At 42.9% G+C, this 21,872-nt stretch overlaps 1 protein-coding gene across 14 annotated transcripts in view; it reads right to left on the reverse strand.

The window, feature by feature from the left end:
* The window catches only part of MARK1 (microtubule affinity regulating kinase 1), a 59,966-nt gene extending 51,912 nt beyond the window's left edge, over positions 1 to 8,054 (reverse strand). For 2 of the 14 annotated variants that reach the window (XM_074817868.1, XM_074817862.1), the window contains exon 1: positions 7,671 to 8,024. In XM_074817868.1, the coding sequence (XP_074673969.1) occupies positions 7,671 to 7,721 (51 nt within the window). In that variant the 5' untranslated portion in view covers positions 7,722 to 8,024. Of the gene's footprint in view, positions 1 to 7,670 lie in introns of all 14 variants that reach the window. The other 12 variants (XM_074817871.1, XM_074817863.1, XM_074817873.1 and 9 more) reach the window with 10 other exon arrangements.
* Positions 8,055 to 21,872: the final 13,818 nt, after the last annotated feature.

Here is a 21,872-nt window from a genome sequence, read left to right on the forward strand (position 1 = left end):
CTGAGCACTTAAATCTTGAACAGCTCAGAAATCTCTCCAAAAGTCATCTTGATCATAAGTCATGTCAATGACAATCAAACAAGTGGAGTGCAGACCACTTCTCATTGTGACACCCACAGTCTACACACCCAAGGTGTCCCACAAGCAAAGGAACAGCAAGATAAAATAAGGAAAATTACTTTTTCCTGAATCCATATACAACAACCAACAGAGTACAAGGACTTGAAAACACAGAGACAATGCATTCATTCCAGCAGGAGAGAGCCAGCTTTCCACGATGATTTAAGTGATGTAAAGTGACTGTTGAGCAGCTGTTCTGATGGAGAATTTTAGAATAACATAATGATCTTCCATTCTACAGAGATGTACAGAAAACCTGCGGTTTGGGGTTTTACATAAATACACTCTATTGATCAATCACTACAGTCTAAACCATGGCACTGCTCCATGAGCATGTCCAGTTCATTGCTTTAAAGGTTAATTGTAGCCCAGCTGAATTTAACTGTGCAGACGCCTTACTACAACTGTGAACATATGTCTTTCAGCGTAAGTTGGTGTTTTTTTAAAAAACCATACATAAAGAAATCCCTGACAAAATGCTCATCTGAAAAAGAAAAAAAATAAAACCGAAACAACTAAACATTTTTTTCAACTGCCATCTGAGTTCACAAAGAAGCAGGATTATGATAAGCACAGCAAGTACTTTCCAATGTTTCTGCCTTAGACTATTTTGTCATGATAGCTATAGTGTGTTTGGTCACTACTTAGAAAAAAATATGATGAAACAAGCACAGGGATACCTACCTTAAGAACAAGAACCATCTTATCCTCTTGGAATTTTTAACCTTAGATTCACCAGGATGCTCACTGAAACTGTCTAAGCTGCATCATCACATACAGATATGAAGTTTTAAACTGACCTTGAAATCTTGGCAATCCTTTAGTTTTACTAAGTTATTCACAGAAAAAACCAAACAAACAAACAAACAAGAGAAATTTTCTTTTTTAGATGAAATACAACTAGACCAATTTAAAGCTCAGTTTAGCACTGAGCAGAGAGAACATACTGAAAAAAGTTAATTTAGAATGTGAAAAAAGTAGAAAAATATTAACAATTAAACAGGGTTGGTAGTTGATGTGGAGAAAGAGCTTATTATTAAAACTAAAATTCAGTTGCATTATATTCATTACACCAAACAGTGTGAATGTTTCAATGGAACTTTTCTGCTTTCATAGTTGTTTTCAGAAACGTTCAACTGTGAGGAACATTTCTTCTTAATTTACCATTACCTAGAGGGGAGTAAACACTCAAGAATGAAGACCCAGACAAAACTGTGAAGTCATTAAAACAAAATTTTGGGGTGATTCCGAAATTCTAGAAAGATTACAAAAAGCAAGCATTGTGTTTCCAGTGTTGTCATGACCACAACACGAATAAGCTAAGTTTGAAACATGTCACCGTCTGCAGCAACTTACAAGTAGTATATTTAACCTGGAGGGCAGCACAGAACATAAACTTTTTTTTTTAAAAAAAAAGAAGGTTAGATAATATCTTTTAGTAGCTTCAGACAGAGGCGATAAAATGCTTTCTCTCTGATATCACAACATTTGAAAAGTTCGCTCAACCTCTCAAGTTGTTAGTAGGCCAATTTGTAAGGAATCTCTTTTATGGCTTTAGTTGCTCCATAGATTTCTAGCTCCACATTAATAGTAAAATCATCCCTCCTTTTTACAGGATAGTTTCTCAACAAATCTGCTCTACTGGAAAACAGTGTTTAAAGCTCTCTCTCAAACATCAGTAAGATATTAAGGCTGGGTCTATACTAAAAATTCTGAGAACAAGAAAAAAACCCTCTGCAAGTGCAAATACAAATCACTGATCAAGAATATAATTTTACAGAAATCACTGTATCTGCATGTAAAAGAAAAATGAAATTACTACTTTTTCTGTGTTTAAACTATTGATATAAATTAGAAGTTAGCAGGAGCTCCCTCTGCTAAACAGCAATTGTGATGGTAGAAACTTACCACATTTATAGCAGAAACATTAATTTCCAAATATAATTGGGTGCCACAAGGGGAAAAAAATCCTGCCTTAACTGATGTTTAAAACATTTTAAGTGCAGAGTTTAAAATTAAAAAAGCTCCATTACTATAAACAGTAAGTCCATGTGATGAGGAAAATATGATGGTAGAGACCCCACCAGTAACAAGGCTCCATGGAACATAATCTCCTTGTTCTAGTTCAGCGTTTAACTCCACTGACCATGTAAATACAGTTTACAGAACACCAACCACAAACAATCTAACTTTATGTTTACCTGTGAACCTCAAAAACCCCATGAAGTATGAAATGAAACAAGTAGTACAATCAAACTGGATTAACTCTTTTTGAACTTTAACACTATATACTCTTTTATGATGCCTAGAAAGAACACTGAAGCTACATTTTCACTTGTTTGTTCCAAAATATTTCTCTTTGACAGAAAATGAAACTAAATATCTACATCACCTGTTCCATGACTCTCTCCGATTCACACGGAAGGTTAACTTCAAAGTGGATAACATACTTCGTAACAAAATGAACCTTGCTCGCTCTGTGCATAATGCTCTAGTTAAAACATGTGTTTTTCCCCACAATATAGAAGCTTGCTCAAGACCTGAATCAAAACAAGTCTGCTTAAAGAAAAGACAAACCTTGAAAATAAGATTAGGAGAACATACCCTGTTCTTACCATTCAAACAAACATACGACCTAATGGTGTATTTATGATCAAGGAAAATAATCTTACAAGGAAAAAACACAGGCATTCTCCACTTTGCTAAAGCCCATCTCCTGTGGATAAGAAAGATACAGCTGTACTCTTGAACCCATAAGGCTTGGAAACTAGGCCACTCTTCTGCTTAAGGCACTGAACGAAAGAATTCTTGTCAGACACTTTCTCCCACGCCCCCACTGTCCAAATCAAAACCATGTGTTCTTATTGTACAAAACCAAATCCAGAAGAAAAAAAAAAAAAAACAACAAAAAAACCAAAAAGAAATTAAACATGGTATAATTATTATTACCCCAACCGGACCACTCCACTCCATCCTCTTATCTCTTGCCCTGTTCAAATTTTTTTCCTCTTTAAAATGCAGTTGCCTAGTAGTCTCCCCTATCAGAAAGTCAGCCATAACCACACCCACTTTAGCTGACATCCGAGTCATCACCCTTCCCTTGCTGGTCAGCAAAGAGGTGTGTGTGTGCCAAAGTTATAATTATTTGTATGATAATGAAGCAGATCACATGATAGTATGGCACTGTATTATTCTTCCTTAAAACTCCCTCTGCCATGATATCTCCTGATCATTCTCATATGGCTCTGGCGAGGTAAGATAAACCACAATTCCCACATTCCTCTTCGACTCTGGCCAGTGTTATCATCCAGCCCTCCTGCCTTGTTTGTTTCTTCTTCTGCCATAAACATACAAGATCTCAGCAGCAGAATTAACTAACTTTTATGTGTCTGTAAAATACAAAGCAAAATAATACCTTAAAAACTTAGCTAGATGGGTGATGTCACAACACAAATAAATGGTAATGCCTTCATAAATAATAGTAATACCTTCAAAAGATTAAATTACACTTACTATAGAAAAAAAAAGTATTCTTATGCCAGACTAAGAAAAGGCAAACTACAGCATTCTCATTTTAATTAATTTTACTAAAGGAAGTAGCATTCAGCTGACTGTTGAATCTTTGAGTCTTTTCTTATACAGATCTGCCCAAAATCATTTAAGAGACTATTTATTGACATATTTATTTTCTTTTGCCTTAATTCAGGAAAACCATTCCCCAATTTAATGACATCATACAATATAATATTAAGGAAAAAACATAAAAGCCCCTTTCCTCATTTAATACCAACTCAATGAAAACAAAAGAGCTACTCTAGCTCAAAGCTTTTGATTCCTGTCCCTCTCCTCCCCCAGCCTCAGCAGAGATGGGAAGCTCAGTTCACCCAAACTAACCTCAACTGCAAGTGTTTGAATGCACTGAAACATTACCTACCACAGCCTACATAAAATCTATCGAAAAAGCTGTAAATAGTTACATGCACAAAATCAAAACACAGGAAAATTATTATTTTGAGTACTACTCTTACCCCTCACATGAAAGAAATAAATCCAGTAATAGGCATGAAAATAATCTTTACTGTACTGCCTCCACCCATTAATTTCCCCAAGTTTCCCAATAAAGCATTCAACAGGAATAAACGTTTGACAATCATATTCTGTTTCCTTAAGCACAGCTTTCATGAAAGAGGAGTAACATTTCCAATGAAAAATATTTATGGACATACGCTAGAAAAGTTAAACCTAGCACTGGGAGACATAAAGAATAGCAAAAAGAAAAAAAAAAAAAACAGTGTGAATTTCTGTAACATAGACCTATCAGTTATACACATACTGACTGTTTCACAGCCACTGTTTCCCTCCACCTGTTGTTTGTCCATTGTCAGCGGTCCCTGTACCTTTCACTCCAGCTTTCTGATAAGACCTTATCAAGTAATCTGCTGCATGATCTTACCCCTTCTAGACTATTTTCAAAGGGCACTGTGGGATAAAAGGCATAAAGAATTATGGAAATACGCATGTTTTTCAACCATCCCACCAGGAACTCCCATAATTCCTCAAGGAATGTATATTCTTATGATAGGTGTATAACCAATTAGATTTTTTTTTTTCAAATGAGAGAACACATGCTTGCATACTCAATGAGAAAAGCATATGTTGAAATTTTATTTATTTCCTATTTTAAAGAGCATTAAAAGCAGCTGCCAAGAGACAGGGGTTAGCAGTGGTAGGGTAGTTCCCCATGATTTCATGCAACGACCTCACACCACATGCAAAGCACAGCTGGACGTGTACGTAGGCTTGTACTCAGAACCATCAATCTCTCCGGGATACAGAGCTACAGTCTGTCCCTTGAGAGTCAGACAATGGAGCAACATTGCTGAGATGGCCACACGTAGGAGATGGAAGAGAGCAGCACTCTCCTGAAGGTCACCTTTAGCTGCAGAACTTGGGAGAGCTGCGTTAATATACGTACCTGGGAATTGGAAATATGCACTACAAAGATGGATTTATTTACCAGGCCAAAACCACTTACACTTGCACTGCTCTTTCACTCCTCCCTCTTTCCAATAACTTCTCCCTTCAGTTGCAACTTCTTACCACCTCAGTTACCCAGAGCTTACTAGCTAAACTTTGTGCATCAAGACCCATCAGCATAAACACCTCCCCAGTCCATTAGTGTTTATTAGCAGGAGGAAGCACATTAAAAGTAAATTAAAAGTCTCACCTCACCCTGACAGAGTCCATTTTAAATCAAGGAATGCTGCTGTTCATGAAGTCAGCAACGGACCATGTCCTCCTCCATTCCACGTTTGCCACTTTAGCCAAAGGTTTTACGTAAGGGAGACCACAAGTAGCAAAGAGGGCTTCCCAAGGCTCCCCGACCGGCAGAAGCAACAACCTCCTTGAGATCTCTGCTCCAAAACCCAGCAGACGTCACACTAACGACAGCACTAGAATTACTTTGTGCACATTTGGGAACTTACTACTGCACGGCTCTTTACTGCTTATCTGACCAAGGATTATATTCATTACTATTAGGTTACAGGCTTATACCAAGATTTTCAGGAGCAAATGTGCAATTTTGAGCGTTTTCATATCCTGTACAAACCTGGGTTTTTTAGATACCTGATACACTCTGAAATAATAATAAAAGAAAATCCTTACTTATCTCTAGGTGTCAAAATAGAGCATTCAAAACTAGCATAATATTTTCTAAATGAACTACTAACACTTTAATTGAAGTTTTCATTCCATAGAAGTTGATGACGTTTGAGAATATTTCCATTTGCCTTGTGTAAATGTACTTTGCAAGTCTTATATACTATATTACTGGATACATGCATAAATATTTCCTATCCTTTCCTGTCATCTCTCTCTCATCTACATTTCTATATACATTTGAAATGGAGGCTCATAAGTAACATGTATCACTCAAACCTGGACTTTGTCATTTAATTAAATCTAAGCTTTCATTTTCATCTGAAGGACTTCCTTTTGTTCTGACAGTAATACAGGACTCATCAGTCCATAGAGCAAGGACAGACTTGCTTTAACTAGTAACTAGGCTGATATTGCTATGTCAATTAAACTTTCACTAAGCGACTGATACTAAAAGGTCATTATAATAAGACACCAAGCTAGGGTTTCACATCTTTAACTATATTATCTCATTTCCGTTACGTTTGTCTTCCAATCCCTCTTCTCGTATTCACTTTTCATTTCATATAATTCAGTAACCTACTCAGCAGGCACAGCTGTTTTGACTTGTACAGTAACTAACATTATGAGCTCCCACTGTTGGCCAGAACCTCTACAGATTGATGCAATACACACAAGCATCTTCCTCAACCCATCTCAACCCACCAGGCCATCTTCCTTCGTTTCTTACCGATCACTTTCCACCCAAGCAGAAGTTGGTACAACTGCATGCGTTAAATTTCATATGACTCCTTTTTCCCTCCTGCGCCTTCTGCCACCTTCCCAAAGGCGACTAACGATATCCGCCACACATTCCAAACATACCTTTTTTAATATCAGTCCCCTCACCTAAGACGAAAAGTTCACACCTCCCATACTATTGCCTATTTAAATCATCACCACCGATGGACAGGACCAGACGTGGTCCAGGATTTTAAGATTTCTCAGGTACACCGTCTATCGTAACCAAGTCTGGTTATTTCCTGTGGGAAGACCACCACAACTAAGAACAACACTGTGCTTCTACTCCATCAAGTCCGGGCGGAGCAGAGGAAGAGCGCAAAGATGTTTAAACAGAGCACAAAGGAAGATACAAACAATCAACTCGGGAGGTACCGAGGACACGACGCCAGCCTCCCTCAGACGCAACACAAAGCAAAACAGAGGAAGGAATACAGCAACGGCAACGCCGGGGACCGTCTTCGAGGTGCAAACCAAACAAAGAGCAAGTACGGCTGAATCCCAGAAGGCGAGACGGGGCCGAGTGCCAGACAGCTGGAAAGCCCACGAGTGGGTGCCCCGACCCAGGCAGCGGGGTGCCCGCTGTGGGGGACGCGTGAAGGCAAGGCAGCCCGGCCCGCAGCCCGTGGGGCCGGAGGCCTCTGCCCGGCGGGGGACCGAAGCCAACTGCCTGCGTGCGCCTGCAGCCGCCGGCTCCAGCCAAGTACATATAAGGGCAGCCCGGCCCGGCCCGGCCCAACCACGCGCGGAAGGGGCTGCCCGGCCGCCGTGCGGGGCGGCAGCCGCCCGCCGGCTCCGCGGGAGGCCCGGGGCCGCGGGCGGGCAGGGCCGACGTGGAGCGCAGCGCGCCGGACCCGCCCCGGCAGCGCCGCATGGAGGAGCCGGAGGCGCGGGCAGGCGGCGGTGCCGGCCCGGCGCTGGGGAGCGCCCGGCCCGTCGGGCGAGGGGACGGCGGCGGGCGGCCCGCCCGCCCCTCGGGCACCTGGCCTGGGCGGCAGGACGGGCCGGGCCGGGCCGCCGCCAGGTGCCGGGGAGCGGCGGCCGCGGAGGGGGCGGCGGGCGGGAGAAGGGGCGCGGCGGCGGGAGGCCCGGCCCGGCGCGGCACTCACGTTCTCCGTGTCCCGCTCGTTGACGGTGGGCAGCGGCGTCCGAGTGGACATCTTGTGGGCCGCGGCGGCGCCGCGCCCGGCGCGCTGAGGGGAAGGCCGCCCGCTCTCCTAGGCCGCGGCGGAGGCCGCCGGCTGCCCCCGCCGGCAGGCGGGCGCACACGGCGGGACGCGGGCCTCCTGCCGCGCTGCCGGCCCCGCTAGGCGCCCGGCGCCATGGCCTCGCCCGCCCGCCTGACCCTCCGCCCGCCGCCGGGCTCCGCGCAGCTCGGCCGCCGGCTCCTCCTCCCTCCTGCCCGCTCAGGTGAGCGGCCGGCAGCGCAGGGGGGCCGCGGCGCCTCCTCGCAGCATCCGGCGGCGGCACCGACTCCTCCTCCTGCCGCCGCTGCCCCGCGCTCCCTTCCCCGTCTCTCCCCTCCCTCCTCCTCCTCCTCCTCCTCCCCGCCCCCGCCCCGCCGCGCTGGGCACGGCCCCGCCGGCCAGGCTCCGCCGCCCCGCGCCGCAGGAAGCGCCGGGCGGTGCGGGCGGGCGCGGCAAACGCGGGCGGGAGGGCGGCCTCCGCCGGCGCCACCGTCCCTCCCGCCTCGGCCCCCGTCACGGGTGGCGCCACGCCGCGCTCAGCCGCGGTGGGGGCCGGCCGGGAGGGGCGCGCCGGGCCCGGGGTGAAGCGGGCCGGGGCAGGTGTGCTGCTTCGTGAGGGAAGGCCGAGGGGAGGAGGCGTCCCGGTGCTCCGGGGTCAGGGCCCGCCGGCGGGGCCGGGCGCGTCCTCAGCCCGCCGGGATGGGGCGGCCCGGGAGGAGGCCGGCGGGGCTCGGGCAGTCAGTCGCCTGGGGAGCCCCCAGCCCCCTCCGTGAAGGGACGCGGGACGGGGCCCACGGGGGTGCCGGGGCCCGCTGCAGCTTGGCGAGTGGGTTGCCACAGGGACTCGCCCCATCACCAGGAGTCGGCCTTGGAAGGGGCGGTGGAGCAGCCCTGCCCGCCTCCCGCACAGGGCTCCGAGTCCAAGGCACAGACTTTCTGGAGGCTCGTAAAACCCTGTGTCAGCATCTGTGTAAATCAAGGCGTTTACTTGTGCGCCGGCGACAGCCAGCCGCCTTTATACCCACTTGAAGCTGAAATCGGATCGACAAGACTCTGCGACGCATCTATCCACTCGTGTCTGACAGGCACGCAGTCCTCGAACACTTCACCGATGACCTCATGTACTTAAAATTAGAACCATACACACATTTTTGTCTTTGAGAAGTTACTAGTGTTTACATCACAGCAGCTTTTGCTATAAAACCAGCCAAACCCTTCACCGAACTCTAAAAATAATCTGCAAAATTAAAAAAATAACCTCCCCTGCACCAAAAACAATGCGCCTGAATTTCCATTGCAGTATTTTGACAGATTTTTGTAGCCGAGGCTGTAAACATCTTCATAAATGCTGTAAACACAGTCCTTGTTCTGAAAGACCTTCTGTATGAAAGCTACTTTGGAAGCCACTTGATGGGTTGTATGTCTATCTCCAGGAAGCCCTTACGTGCTTGTGAAAGAGCACGGATTGTAATTTATTACCTATATTTATAGGTTAGATATATATGCACACCTAAATTTATAGGTAAACACACTAAACAGAGCCTATTTAGTTCTGGCTATGTTAGTTCTGGTGTGATTCTGGTGTCGGCCTGGGTCAGCCGACAGTGGAGCTTTCCAGATGTGGTCTGTAGCTGATGCAGGCACAGGCAGAGAGCATCCCCACGTTGTACGAGCAGTGTGACTGGACTCGCTCTTTGCACATTCAGCATCCTGGTGCTCTGAGTGTGCATGATTTGTCTGTCTGGAATGATAGAGGCTCCCAGCTAGTCCTCAGCCCAAAGCCTCTCAAATCCTTGCAAGGGTCTCTGTGAGCTCCTAGCTCTCTCCTGACATAGCTGACGCTACCAACTGCAAGGGAAATGTCAGGGTCCTTCATTTTCCTGGGAAAAAAATAATCCAAGATTGGGTTTACTCAGGGTAAACAGCCATGGTCTAGCCAGCATGCCAAAACAAGTTTGTTGACAAACTGGATATTAACCCAGTTTGGTTGCTTAGCTCATCAAAATGCATTCACTTTTATCCCAAATAAGAGCAAGGCTGTGTCTAGTGCTCTGCGTGGGGCCTGATTCTGCAACCCTTACTTGGTCAAAACTCTCACTGATGCAAGCCCATCGTGGTATGGATTTGTGTACGCGCTTGTGGTCGGAGAAGAAAGGAGTATAAACTCAAAAGTGTTCTAAATGTGTTTAATGGCACCACTGACTAAGGGAAAGCTTAGAAAGACTTCCTGCCTTAGAATTTGAATATGTTTTGGTCAGTAATTCATAGGAAAATGCTGGTTCATCAGAAATTAAAAGTGTAATAATGTAATAATTTTTGTTATCTGAAGATCTGCTTTGCAGTTGTTTTGGCCATGGTTGTTATCATCTTCTTTCACGTTAATAAGGCCACTCATTCATTTAATAGCTCAGTTTAGTCTTGTTTGATAATTACTACAGGCCTCTTGTCTCCCCTGAGTGAGAAAATGCAGGGACAACAACCGAGGAGCTGCATGGTGAAGGTGAACACGGTCCCGTCATCCCCCCGCAGCTCTCTAAAGAGACCAAACAGAAGATAGGCAATGGGCTGAGCGCAAAAGTCGTCTGGAGGAAGGATGCTCCAAGCGGTTTGAGACCTGCATTAAAATGTGCAGAATGTTATTGCTGCTTCAGGTGGCGTTAAGTCCTGCGTGGTGCCCAGTGTGAGTCACAGAGCGCAAGCAGGGCTCGGATGGTGGCAGCAGCACAGCCTCTGTGGCTGTGGAGGGGTGCAAACGGCAGGCAGCGAGGGGAAGGCTGTCATTTTGGGAAGGCAGGAGCTGCAGGAGTGTTTTGCTTGGGATCCATGTTTTGAGGGGCTGGAGGAAGCCTTGGCTCCTCACATCAGAAGTGACTCATGTCAATAGAAAGCTCTGGGTAGTGGTTGTGCCTTTTACCCCAAGCTCTGAGAAAGCTGCACAGGCCCCTGCTCGAGCCTGGGTGAGTACCCAGTTGTTTCATTCCTGACTAGGTGTTCAGGCAAAAAGAGAGGATACAGAGTACAAGACTTAAGCTCTTACACCATTATTATTCTGAAATATGCTCATTCTCTGCATTTTTGCCAGAAATGACATGTTTATTTATGACTAGACAACTTTGTTTAGTGAGGAAACTAAGGTGTCAGTCAGCTTTGTAGGCACTTGTCCCTCCCAAGGGGAGCTCCAGCAGTGAGTCAGCTGCAGCTTCACAGCACACAGGCAGAACGGACTCATTGCTTTGTGTCTTGTAGAAGCCAAGCCCATGTGCCTCCTCCTCCACGAAGCCAGCTGGCTGGTGCTTAGGCCTGTTTTTATTTTTGTTTGCAGGCATGTGCTGGATGGAAGCAGCGCAGCCAGGCAAGAACAGAAACCCCAGTCCCTCCAGCCCAGCACAAGGCAGCTTCCCGGCTCCAGCACCAGCTCCGGACCCACCTCGGATGGTCTGCAGTTCATTTAGTGACTGGCTCGAACTTCAGCACTGGAAGGGTGGGTGTTCCACCACCTTAACAGTAACTGAATCCCATCTGCAACTGTAGTAGCGATTTCAGATGCTAACTTGAATGAAACCTTTTCCCACAATTTTCAAATGTAATTCTCAACAGTGGAAGAGTGGGTGGTTCAGAAATCACTCAGGAACAGGTCACCACTGAGATGTGAATAAAATAGAGAGAAATCTTGGTTCTTATTGCATTTCATTCCACCAGGACATTTACTATATTGTGAAAAATGAAATGAAAGACCTGGCAAATATGTACGAGTAATATACCTCCAGCTGCATGAAATAAGACTGCAATAGCATCAAGGACTCCTGAGGTCATTAGAAACTGCAGATACAGGGCTCCGTGGATTATTTACTTTCATGAGGGACACAGGACAAAATTATATATACTTTGAATATATGTAGACTTTGTAAATGTATTATTAGTTACAGTTAGGATTCTGATTTTGACATAAGAATCATTAGGAGGTACAGTCTTTGTGATTAGGAGGTACAGTCTTTGTGAGAAGTTAAATTATTTATAATTTGCCCCAAATACTTTAAGCCTCCAAACAATGAGAATTTTTTTTTTCATTTTAATAGGAACACATGCCTCTTATGAATACTCTTATCATGTATATGCAAACAAAGGTTTAAATACATTTAACAGGCCAGAATTTGTCTCAAGGTCAGTTGTACTGAAATTTGTCCCTAAATGTAGTTAAGTCTGTGACTTCACATTTTCTGGGTAACTGAAGATTTTTACAGTTTTGATGCCATTATGAGGAACTGCCATAAGAATGTCCATGTAAGAACTTCATATGAAAACGGTAAATAAAAGCAGCATTTGTCACTGATCAGCCTGGATCTCTGGGAGGACTATAATGAAATCATAGCATAACTTTGCAGTTACAGAGCTTTCTTGCATATCCCCAAGCCTCTAAAACAGTATCAGCAGATCTATTTCACAGAAGGAGGACCACCTATGAAACATGTGGGTTGCCCATGGTCTGAAGCAGCTAGTGAGGACATTTGCTCTGTCCCTGGGCATGCCTCTGATGGCCTGAAAAAAGGGAAGGGTGTAATAAATTGGTCCTACATTGCTAAAGATCTTGGTACTGGCTCTCAATATCCATTGCTAAAAATAACTAGTTTCAATTATTTCCTTCATCTTCGATATCTCATCTTTCAATTTGAGGCCCCCAGTCTCTACAGCCACAGCCTACTTCTTCCCACATCTGAAGAATTTCAAAAAGGAAACTAGTAAGCCACTGTAGCACTGAGGTAGAACCACAGTGAAACCTGGGGCAATGACAACGGCATGAATTTCAGCCCTTGTTTTCATTTGCTGCAGTCTTTTTTTGACTGTTGTGGCTTTCAATAGTGGTTTCAAACTTGCTTTTTAAAAATCATTTTCTTTCTTTCCTTTTTGTAGCTCGAGCTTAGGTTAAGTATATTGGCAGAGGAGGTAAGGCTCGAATCGTTTTCATGCATCAGCACTGACAATACCTTTTCTGAGATTCATTTTTTGGGAAATATTAACATTCTTAGAAGAGACTATGTATCAGAGAGTAATAATGCAAACATAGTGTAGCATGTTGGAAATATCTGTAGCATAATACAATATATTGATATCCCTTTCATCTGAAAAAATTTAGTTGTTATGAAAGCATGTTAAAGAGTAAAATAACTATTTAAAGTAGGTACTTACATGATTTCTATCACAGCTGTATCTGAGCTGTCACATAAGACATAACGCACCACTGCATTAGACCTGTGAAGCTGGGAAGCTTCCTAGCTGTTGCTCAGCTGTAGATCTGAGGAGCAGAGGGACTAAATGGTCTATCCAGGAACAGAGAGGAAGCCAGGGACAAAGGAGATGGCAGACTCTCTACAAGTAGTCCTTTGGGACCCTCTGCATACAGATTTAAAACCAGCTTTAGATAACCCCAGGAGATGGAGCAGGATGGCAGAAAGCCTGCAACAAGATGCCTGGTGATCTGCCATTGATCTTCAGAGGGCCATCAGAGACCAGAAGTGGGGGAAGAGTTGGGAAAGGCAATTAACCTAAGTGGTCACAGATGTTCTCACTCTACATCTGCCCTCTGCAGACTTCAGTGGTGTGGTTTCTGTGGAAACAGAAACTCTGTGCTAAATGGAGCTGCTATCCCTGGCAGGATCTAATTTTTCCAAAGATGTATTCTACAGTAGCACAATAAGAGCTTGTTGATGCAGAAAGGTGCAAAGCTATCCTGCAGCAGCATTGCATAGTCTGGTCCAAACTAGCACAGCTTTTGATTCAGGAATAATTTCAAGTTTCGATTTGAGTTAATCCACTAAATGATGCTGTAACAGGGAAATCTCTAACTGTTGCAAAGACCCTTCCTAAACCTCAGTGAGTGCGGGATCAGTTCCGGTAGTCTTTCCTCTGCCCCTTTTTAAGGTGACCAAGGAAAGAAAGATTTGAGCTAAACTCCCGACTGCCACATTTAAGCACACGTGTGTGCCTGTGTAAGTTAATATTTTTTTACGTATTTAGGACAACTTTATTTCATACTTTTATAATATCTTATTTGTTTAAGATACCTTGTTGGGTGGACAGGGTTTCCTTTTTTACTAAGTCATTCTGCCACTTTAGAGGCTTAAGATTGCTTGGGATCTTGGGTACTTTTTTTCCTCATCTCCCCCTCAAAAAAAGCAGTCTCCCTGCTTTGTTTTCTGCTGACTGCACTGAACTGGCAGAATAACCTTAAAGATAATTGACAAAATGACAGGATAGAATAAAATGTTGGAAGGGAAGAACTGACAGAGGCATTCATGGACTGTTTAACAGTTAAACCACAATGGCCTGTTCAAATGAATGGATTACTCCCACAAGAGAAAGTAAATTTTATCCCTCACAGAATTTTATGTGGAACAAAGTGGCAAACAACCAGTTACTGCTGTAAGCTGTACTGACCATGTCTTACAGTGGACTGAAGGCTAAACTGAAATCCATCCCACCTTCTCCGAGGTTATCAGGAGTAAAGAAAGGCCATCTGGACCTCCTTTAACAGCCACTGAGCCAGAGCTGGCAATAACCTTGGCTGCAATAGCTTCAGCAATGGATTTAAAAAGGGTGGATTCTAGAGGTCTCCTTTAAAGAGTCCTAAGAGGGTGTAAAATGACCAGATGATGATGATAGGCAGCAGGGTTCACTTTGCATTGAATAAATGACGGCACAAAAACAACTCCCCAAAGTCAGGCACAGGGAGAGGAAAGAGAACCTTACTCTGAGTTACCTGGTCACCCCTGAGATGTGCTAGTTGACTGTATGGGGCCATAGTCTTCCACCAGTACCATCATCTTGCAAAACCACATCATCTTGCTTTCCCAGCCTGTGAAGGGAGGGTGCCTGGAAATAGGAGAACAGAGTAAACAAGAAAAGAAGCATGGGTTTAGATTTTAATTTTTAAGTGAGTCAGAGAAGTAAGAAAAAATGTCAACCCAATTTCCAGAATGAGCTAAAAATAAACCAAAGGTTTATTTTTAGATGTACCAAGCTATCCAATAACAGCTCAGCTTTATGGCATGTAGGAATAGGATCCAGATTCTGATGGTTATATTGCTGGAAGTTTTCCATTGGCTTCAAAGATAATTAGTAGTTTCACCAAAGTAATTTGATCAGAATTTGGCCATAGATCTATTGTTCCTTGATGTGATGCACTTACACATAAGATTTAGTGGAAAAATAATTATTAAAAAAAAAATAGAAGCAACATACTGATCTACCTCACAGCTTTTTTGAGGTTTAGATGATTTTAAGTGTTTTGAGAATGAACAGTGCTATATGTATGCGAAGCATTATTATATAAATGCATAATATCAGGCATGCTATTTTCATCTTTGCCCATAGCACAATAATGATGTATGTGCAGTGGGATGAAATACAACACTATATTTAATAAAGGTTATGGATTATTTTTGTATTTCATGTTGTTAGGTGATATGTTGCTTCTGATATCTGGGTCACTGTTCAAATCTGTCAGGGGTTAACCATGCCCAGTCATTCCTATCTGACACCTGGTAAGCTTCTGCTGCTAGAGGAAAAGTTGTTCCCCTCTGTAAGTCATCAACTTAGTCTAGAGCCAGTGAAAATCCTCTGTGATGATGCCATCGCTTACAGGGGTGCAAGAAAATGCCAGTCTTTATTCTGGGATAATCTGTTCAAAATTCAGCTAAGCAGTGTTGGTGATTGTGTTGTAAAATCAGTTAAGGACATATAGCTAAAATACTGTAAAGTCCAGCACCTTTTAGGAGCACTAAAAATCTAACTAAAATATCTGAGAATAAGTTTAGTAAACTAATGCTTTACTTAAGATAATAGTTCCTTTTTTTACAGAGATCTGATATGGTTGTCATAAAGTCTGGGACAGCAGATCTCACTGGAGTACCAAAACATTTTCCAGTATGGTTTGCAAGTCCATCTTTGAGAACGCCAAGTTTATTTCAGTTGCAAAACTGAAATATGTATACAAAGTTTTTCAGGTTAGATTTGTGTCTCAAGCCTAACTTTTGGCACTGCTCCTGTATTGCCAACATTTGCCCCGCAGAAGTACATTGAAAATCCACTGGATCAAATCTTAAGGCCTTCTGGTCAGTTTTTATTGAGCCCTTACTAGAAACAGAACTTGCAGTAGTTCAAATCCTGATGGATAAAAAGCAGCTGAGCATGCACCCTTCCCTCTGATTTCCATAGCAGTTGTTGCTGAGTAAGGACTGGTTGCGTCTCCTACTCCTGCGTCAGGACTGCTGACATGAACAAGTGGGAGGAAGATCAAGCTCCGGTGAGGACGGACTTCAGGAGCTGGTCCATTCTTCTTTCACATGGATGGGAGTGTCACAGCACGCTTTCCTGCCTAATCAGTCTCAACACAGCCTTGCACAACCCAACCTGTTTTAAGCTTTTAACCAGGGTGTAGGAGTTCAGAAAAAAACCACCTCCCTTCCCCCAAGAAAAATGTAATTGCAAAGATTTGTTTTGATGTAGCATGTACAGTAAACTTGAATCACTGAAAGTGAACCACAGATTTGTGAGAGTATTTTTTCTTTTCCTAATTTTCATTCCTAGTTAGCTATTAATTTTATTTACCTCCTAGAGAAAATACACTAGAGACTGGATCCCACTCCCAGTGAGGCTCATGGTGGAACTGACAAGGCCATAATCCCCAGGGCTGTAAGACAGCTCCTCTCTGTTGACCCCGTTGGGGCTATCCCAGTATATACCAGCAGACAATCTGGTCCCCATTATCATTAATGCAGATGGTCCTCTGTGTGACTCATCTTATGGGCCAAAGCAAAAGGTAATGCATAGTAGTAATATCAAAATAGTGCATGGTGATAGGTTCCACTCTCACTGTATTTGTGTTACTAATTATAAGTGCTACTTATTCTTTATAACACTCATTTGTTTTAATACTCTGAGAGAGATCAGGAGCCTAGTGCATTTAAGGCTTTGTACAAACAAAAGCCTTGATGTTACAGCGTGATCTTTGCTAAAAGCCATGCATATATGCAGCTTCAGTGTCAAGATCATGGTCCTTGCAAGCTCTCAAGATGTCTGGTGAAGCCAACACATAAGCTTCAAATTTATTCTTCTGTCAACAAGCTCAGAATATGGATCTTGATGATTATTATTATTATTATGATGATGTAGCATGCCAAGATGTGGAGGACAAATAGAAAAGCAGTCTAAAATTCAAATTATGCAATAAATGGGCATAGTAAATAGCAGGGTGAGAATGGAATACCAAGGGACAAAGCCAAGAAAATGATTGTTCAGTTTAGGGAAGACGATCCAACAAAATTGACTAATATTTAACAGTCATGTACTCCCTGCAGAGTCATTTATTGTGACCAGCAATAAGAAAAACACTAATGAATGGTTAGAGAAACATACTGTTTGGACCCGTTAATATAGATTCAAAACAATGCCATCAATGAATATGGGAATTTCTTGACAAGATGAAAAGGAATATAATCCTATCTCCAGTACTTATACAGCCTCTTCTACCATGGCACCTGAGCATGTTTCTCATAATAGCCCTCATATCCCATGCAACTGGGAACCTTCAGAGCAGACTCCCAGCAGCAGGCATCCCTGGAGCGGGACAGGCTGCCAGGGATGGCACAGCCAAGATGGGTTGTCCTAGCTTGAGTGGTTGATCCCTACCTCCTACTAGCACAGCTGCTGGCACCATCACCTAGCAGTAGCTTTCCAAGTCTTCCCCATCCCACCCCATCCCACCCCATCCCATCCCATCCCATCCCATCCCATCCCATCCCATCCCATCCCATCCCATCCCATCCCATCCTATCCCATCCCATCCTTCTCTTTACCTTTGCTCTTGGTTTCCCTGCAGCAGGACTACTCCGCAATCTCAGCCTTCTTTCCGTCTATTCCCAGCAGCATGGGAGATACAGGAGAGAAGGCTGGCACTGCTGCGTCTCAGGGAAAAGGAGAGAGCTGTTGCTTTTTGCAGAGGGGAAGAAAGTAAACTCTTCCTATCCCCATCTGCATTTCTCTGATCTTACCAGTCCTCCTCCCTTCAGACCTGTTCAGTGCAACTACAAGATTCACTTTTATCCATCTATTTTGGGATGCTTGGGAAATTTTATGCCCTTCATACTCATGGGAACAGAAGCATCGAAAAAATAAATTAGGTTGTCCAGAAAGTCTACAGTAGAGAGAGACCCAAAAAATAAATCTTCTCACATGTAGACTGTTACCCCAGCTACTGAGACTTTCTTTTTGTGGAGTCATACCTTCTACATGTTAATCCAGGCTTCTCTCTTCTTTTTCTCATATTTTTGGGTCTTGAGTTCAGTAAGAATGTGCTTTTGCTTCTTCTAACAATGTTGATCAATGAAATTTCACTTGCAAGCATATCTAGGTAGTGAGAAAGTTTGCAAATATTTGTGCAATTGTTCATCTAGTTCATAAAATACATGATTTGACCATCCTGAAACCTTCCTGTGTGTTGGAGAGCTGTGCAACAGGGATTAGAAATGGTGCCATCTGACAAACCAGGCCAAACTATAGGCAGCTGGTATGCTAAGCAATCATCCTAATGCATAGTTCATGAGCGAGCCATTGGCTGCGATATGTTTGTGTTAGTCATTTATCAAATAATAATGAGCACCGAAGGCTAGATCCTATAAATGGATGAATGGGGCTGATTCCTGCAACTTGGTATGAGGAATGTGTCTCGAGGCCCATGTTTATGGAGCTACAAATTTGTTCTTTGATCTCTTACCAATAATGACTAAAGGAATGCAATTTTTGTTGTTAATATTTTGCTTAATGTTAGTCTAGGGAAAGGTCGTTAGTATTCTATAGCTATCTCGTCATTCTCAAGGGACATGTCATATACATTAAAGGACACAAATCAATAATTAACATAAAACCCTCCTAATCCTAAAGTCAAATATTAACATTCTCCCTTACTTTTTTCCTTTCTTCTTTTTTTTTTTTTTTCCTGGCTTCTGGCAAATTCCTAAAGAACCCAAGGCTAAGAGTGGTAGAATTTTGCCCAGAGATGACAAAAATAATGAGACAGCCACGTGCCTGCCTGTCTGTGCCAGATTTCAGGCATATAAATCCACAGTAAACTCAAAAGTTAAGTATGAAGGGAAGTGCTTTATGATGTGTCATAATCCTGCAGTTTGCTCTAATCAAGAGAAGGTTCAATACCTAGTACCTATAAAACAAGAAGTTTTGGGGAAAAAAGGTATCCTTCTCTGGATTAAAGCAGCTTCTTTCTAAAAGTCTGCAAAAAAACCTAATTGCCATTTATAGAAACAACTCCATTGATATAATCCTTTAAAATATGCATATTTAACCATTTTCAAAATTAAATCTTGTTAGATGCTTCTGAAACTGAGTTATGAACCTGTATATAAATCCTTGCAGTAAAAGCTCCATTTTCATCTTGCAGCATTAACATTTAGAGCATTTAAAAAGGTGCGATAGTGCCACATGTTCAAAGCAATTCCAAATTCCAATTAAAGGGTAACATCATGTTAAACAGTTATAAAGTTAAACATATGTGCATAATTTATTAAGTATAGGCATGAATTTTTTTTTTTCAAATGTCTACACACGTCTTAAAATGGTACCTATCACTATATATTTATACCTGTATGCATAATGAACTGCACACCCATAGATACACTAGGAACAGGCATATAGATAGTTCAGATACATTCCCAAGGCATCTTCAATTACTAACATTTTTGTCAGTGGGAAGGAACGTGATCTTTCATAACAATGAAGTAATTGTTTATTTTCTCCTTGCCATTTTGTTGCAGGAATTAGACATTTTTGGTTACTTATTACCATGAGATAATTCCTGCCGGTCTGCTGAAGGCATAAGTAAAGCGAAGTGTTTCCTAATTCCCAGAAGGCCTGTGTTATCTCATGGTAACACACACACACACACTGCAGTGTGACATTTCTTTCTTGATACAGGTAAATGGACCATACTGTATCCGGGATCCAGCTTTGTGCTTCCATTAAAATCTCACTGCAATACTGCAAGCAGTATTTCCCTGATTGCAAAACTTTATCAAGCTGTATAGTACAGAATAAAAACTTAGCGGCATGCTTGTACCACTGTGATTTTAATAAAATCCAGATAAAGACTAAACAGAAACATACCACTGCTAAAAAGCTGAAGGGCTGACATTTAGGTGAAAGTTGCTGTCTTCACTCTTGTGCGTGTGGGAAAGGATATTGATAATCTCATGCTACTGATGGGAAACAGTGTGTAGATAGCTGTCTTAAAACATATTGTGAATATAATGGAAACATATTATTGCTCAGTGTTTTCAGGATGTTGCTGTCCGGGGCTGAGTATAACAAGGATTCCTAACTTTGGTCAGCAAATCAGATGGAGAACTTTCTGCAAGTCTTCTCCTCCCTGGCTGGCTGTATTTCTCAATAATCTCAGCCAGGAGCACACCCAGGACACATCCCACCTTTCAGATGGCTCCTTGTACTGACGGTTCTGCAGTTAGTCACTTTGAAAGATGGACAAGTCTGTGCAGTGGGCAGCCATCTTGCGTCACATCAACCGCCCTCCGGGCCAGCTCTGACTTATTTTTCCACACATTGGTTTACTCTGAGGCAGAGATTCTCCATGCTGCTAACGTCTCCTCAAGGGAGATGCAGGAGAAGGAAATAGAGGAAGGTAAGCCCCCAAATCTGTTATTAATTTCTAATTGCAGCATGTCTTTCTCAGTTCCCCACAGTAGGGTCTCATTTCACTACTCTCAGCTCTTCATTTGAGTTTAAAGTCCACTGAGATGGATACAATGAATGTGGACATGAGAGGACAGGTTAATGATGGAACAGAGAGAGGACAGTGAAAAGAGCCTGCTAATTATTGCGCTTGGGGATTTCCTCCAGAAAATAAGGTCTTTCCAGATTCTCTCTAGAAAGGAATTTACAGCCATTGGGCACATACACTTTTGTGTCAATAGTTTATTGTATACTGCCAATGAGGTGATACAGCCCTTTCTTTATGTACAATTATCTATTACGCTCGCAAATAAAATCAGACATATCATATAAATGCGATCTTTAAACTCCAGGTTCTTCTGTATTACAGAATCATCAACAGAGGAATCTCTTTCTTCTATTAAATGGAGACTTGGATATGGGAAAATTCTCCACGGGGAACTCTCATACACCATAAAAATTATCATGAACCTGGTTATCTTCTAAATACAGTCATCAATTATTTTTCCTTTTTGTTAGCAAAAATCGCCCTGATTAGTTTGGGACATTAACAGGCAATAGCTTTTGGTGCTTCAGATGCTTTCCTTCAAGAAAAAGAGGAAAAAGACATTTGGATTGGAGGAAAATGGAGAGGCATACTGACTTGAACACAGTTAACTGCAGTAGCAAGACCAACGTGAAAATCAGATTTTTTTGCTTGCGGTTTTCTTTTTCCCCAAAGTTGTCTGTGGGACTACCTCCCCTACGGATGTATTTCTCAAGATGACAGCCTCTGCTTTGCATCTGTTACACACAGAGTTGAACACGGGCTCTGGTTTGAAACTGGATTTCCAGCCAGTCAGAGTTCAAGGAAGACTTGGGATTTTGGCTTGGTTTCATAGCTAATTACATGGGGTAAAATCCTAGCCATCTTGAAGTCAATGGCACAAATCTCACTGGTTTCAGTGGGGCAAGAATGTCGCCCCTTGCAGTTTAGAGGTCAACTACAAAAAAAATAACTATGATTCTGATCATACAGTAATTATGTCATCTTTATTCATGTCCATGCTTGTAGTCTACCAGATCTATCCATTTCCCTTACTACATATTTATATATTTATAAAGGTTTCCCTGCCTGCCTCTTTCTGGAGTTCCTTTGATCTGTTCAGGGGGTATGATTTTCAAATCCAAGAGACAGAAAAACCACTAGGAAGTGCATAAGCTTGTGATAAAATCCTGATAGCATTCTGGCACTTAAATTTCAAATCCCAATAGAGTCACAAGACAGATTCCATTTATTTTAATTGTCTCTACATCAGTTCTTTTTAGTGCTTGAGGAGTACTGGACACCATCAGATGAGACGTGCCAAAAGTGTTCATCAGAACAAATTG

The sequence above is a fragment of the Strix aluco genome, chromosome 3, assembly GCF_031877795.1.
Source record: "Strix aluco isolate bStrAlu1 chromosome 3, bStrAlu1.hap1, whole genome shotgun sequence".
Classification (NCBI taxonomy): Eukaryota; Metazoa; Chordata; class Aves; order Strigiformes; family Strigidae; genus Strix; species Strix aluco.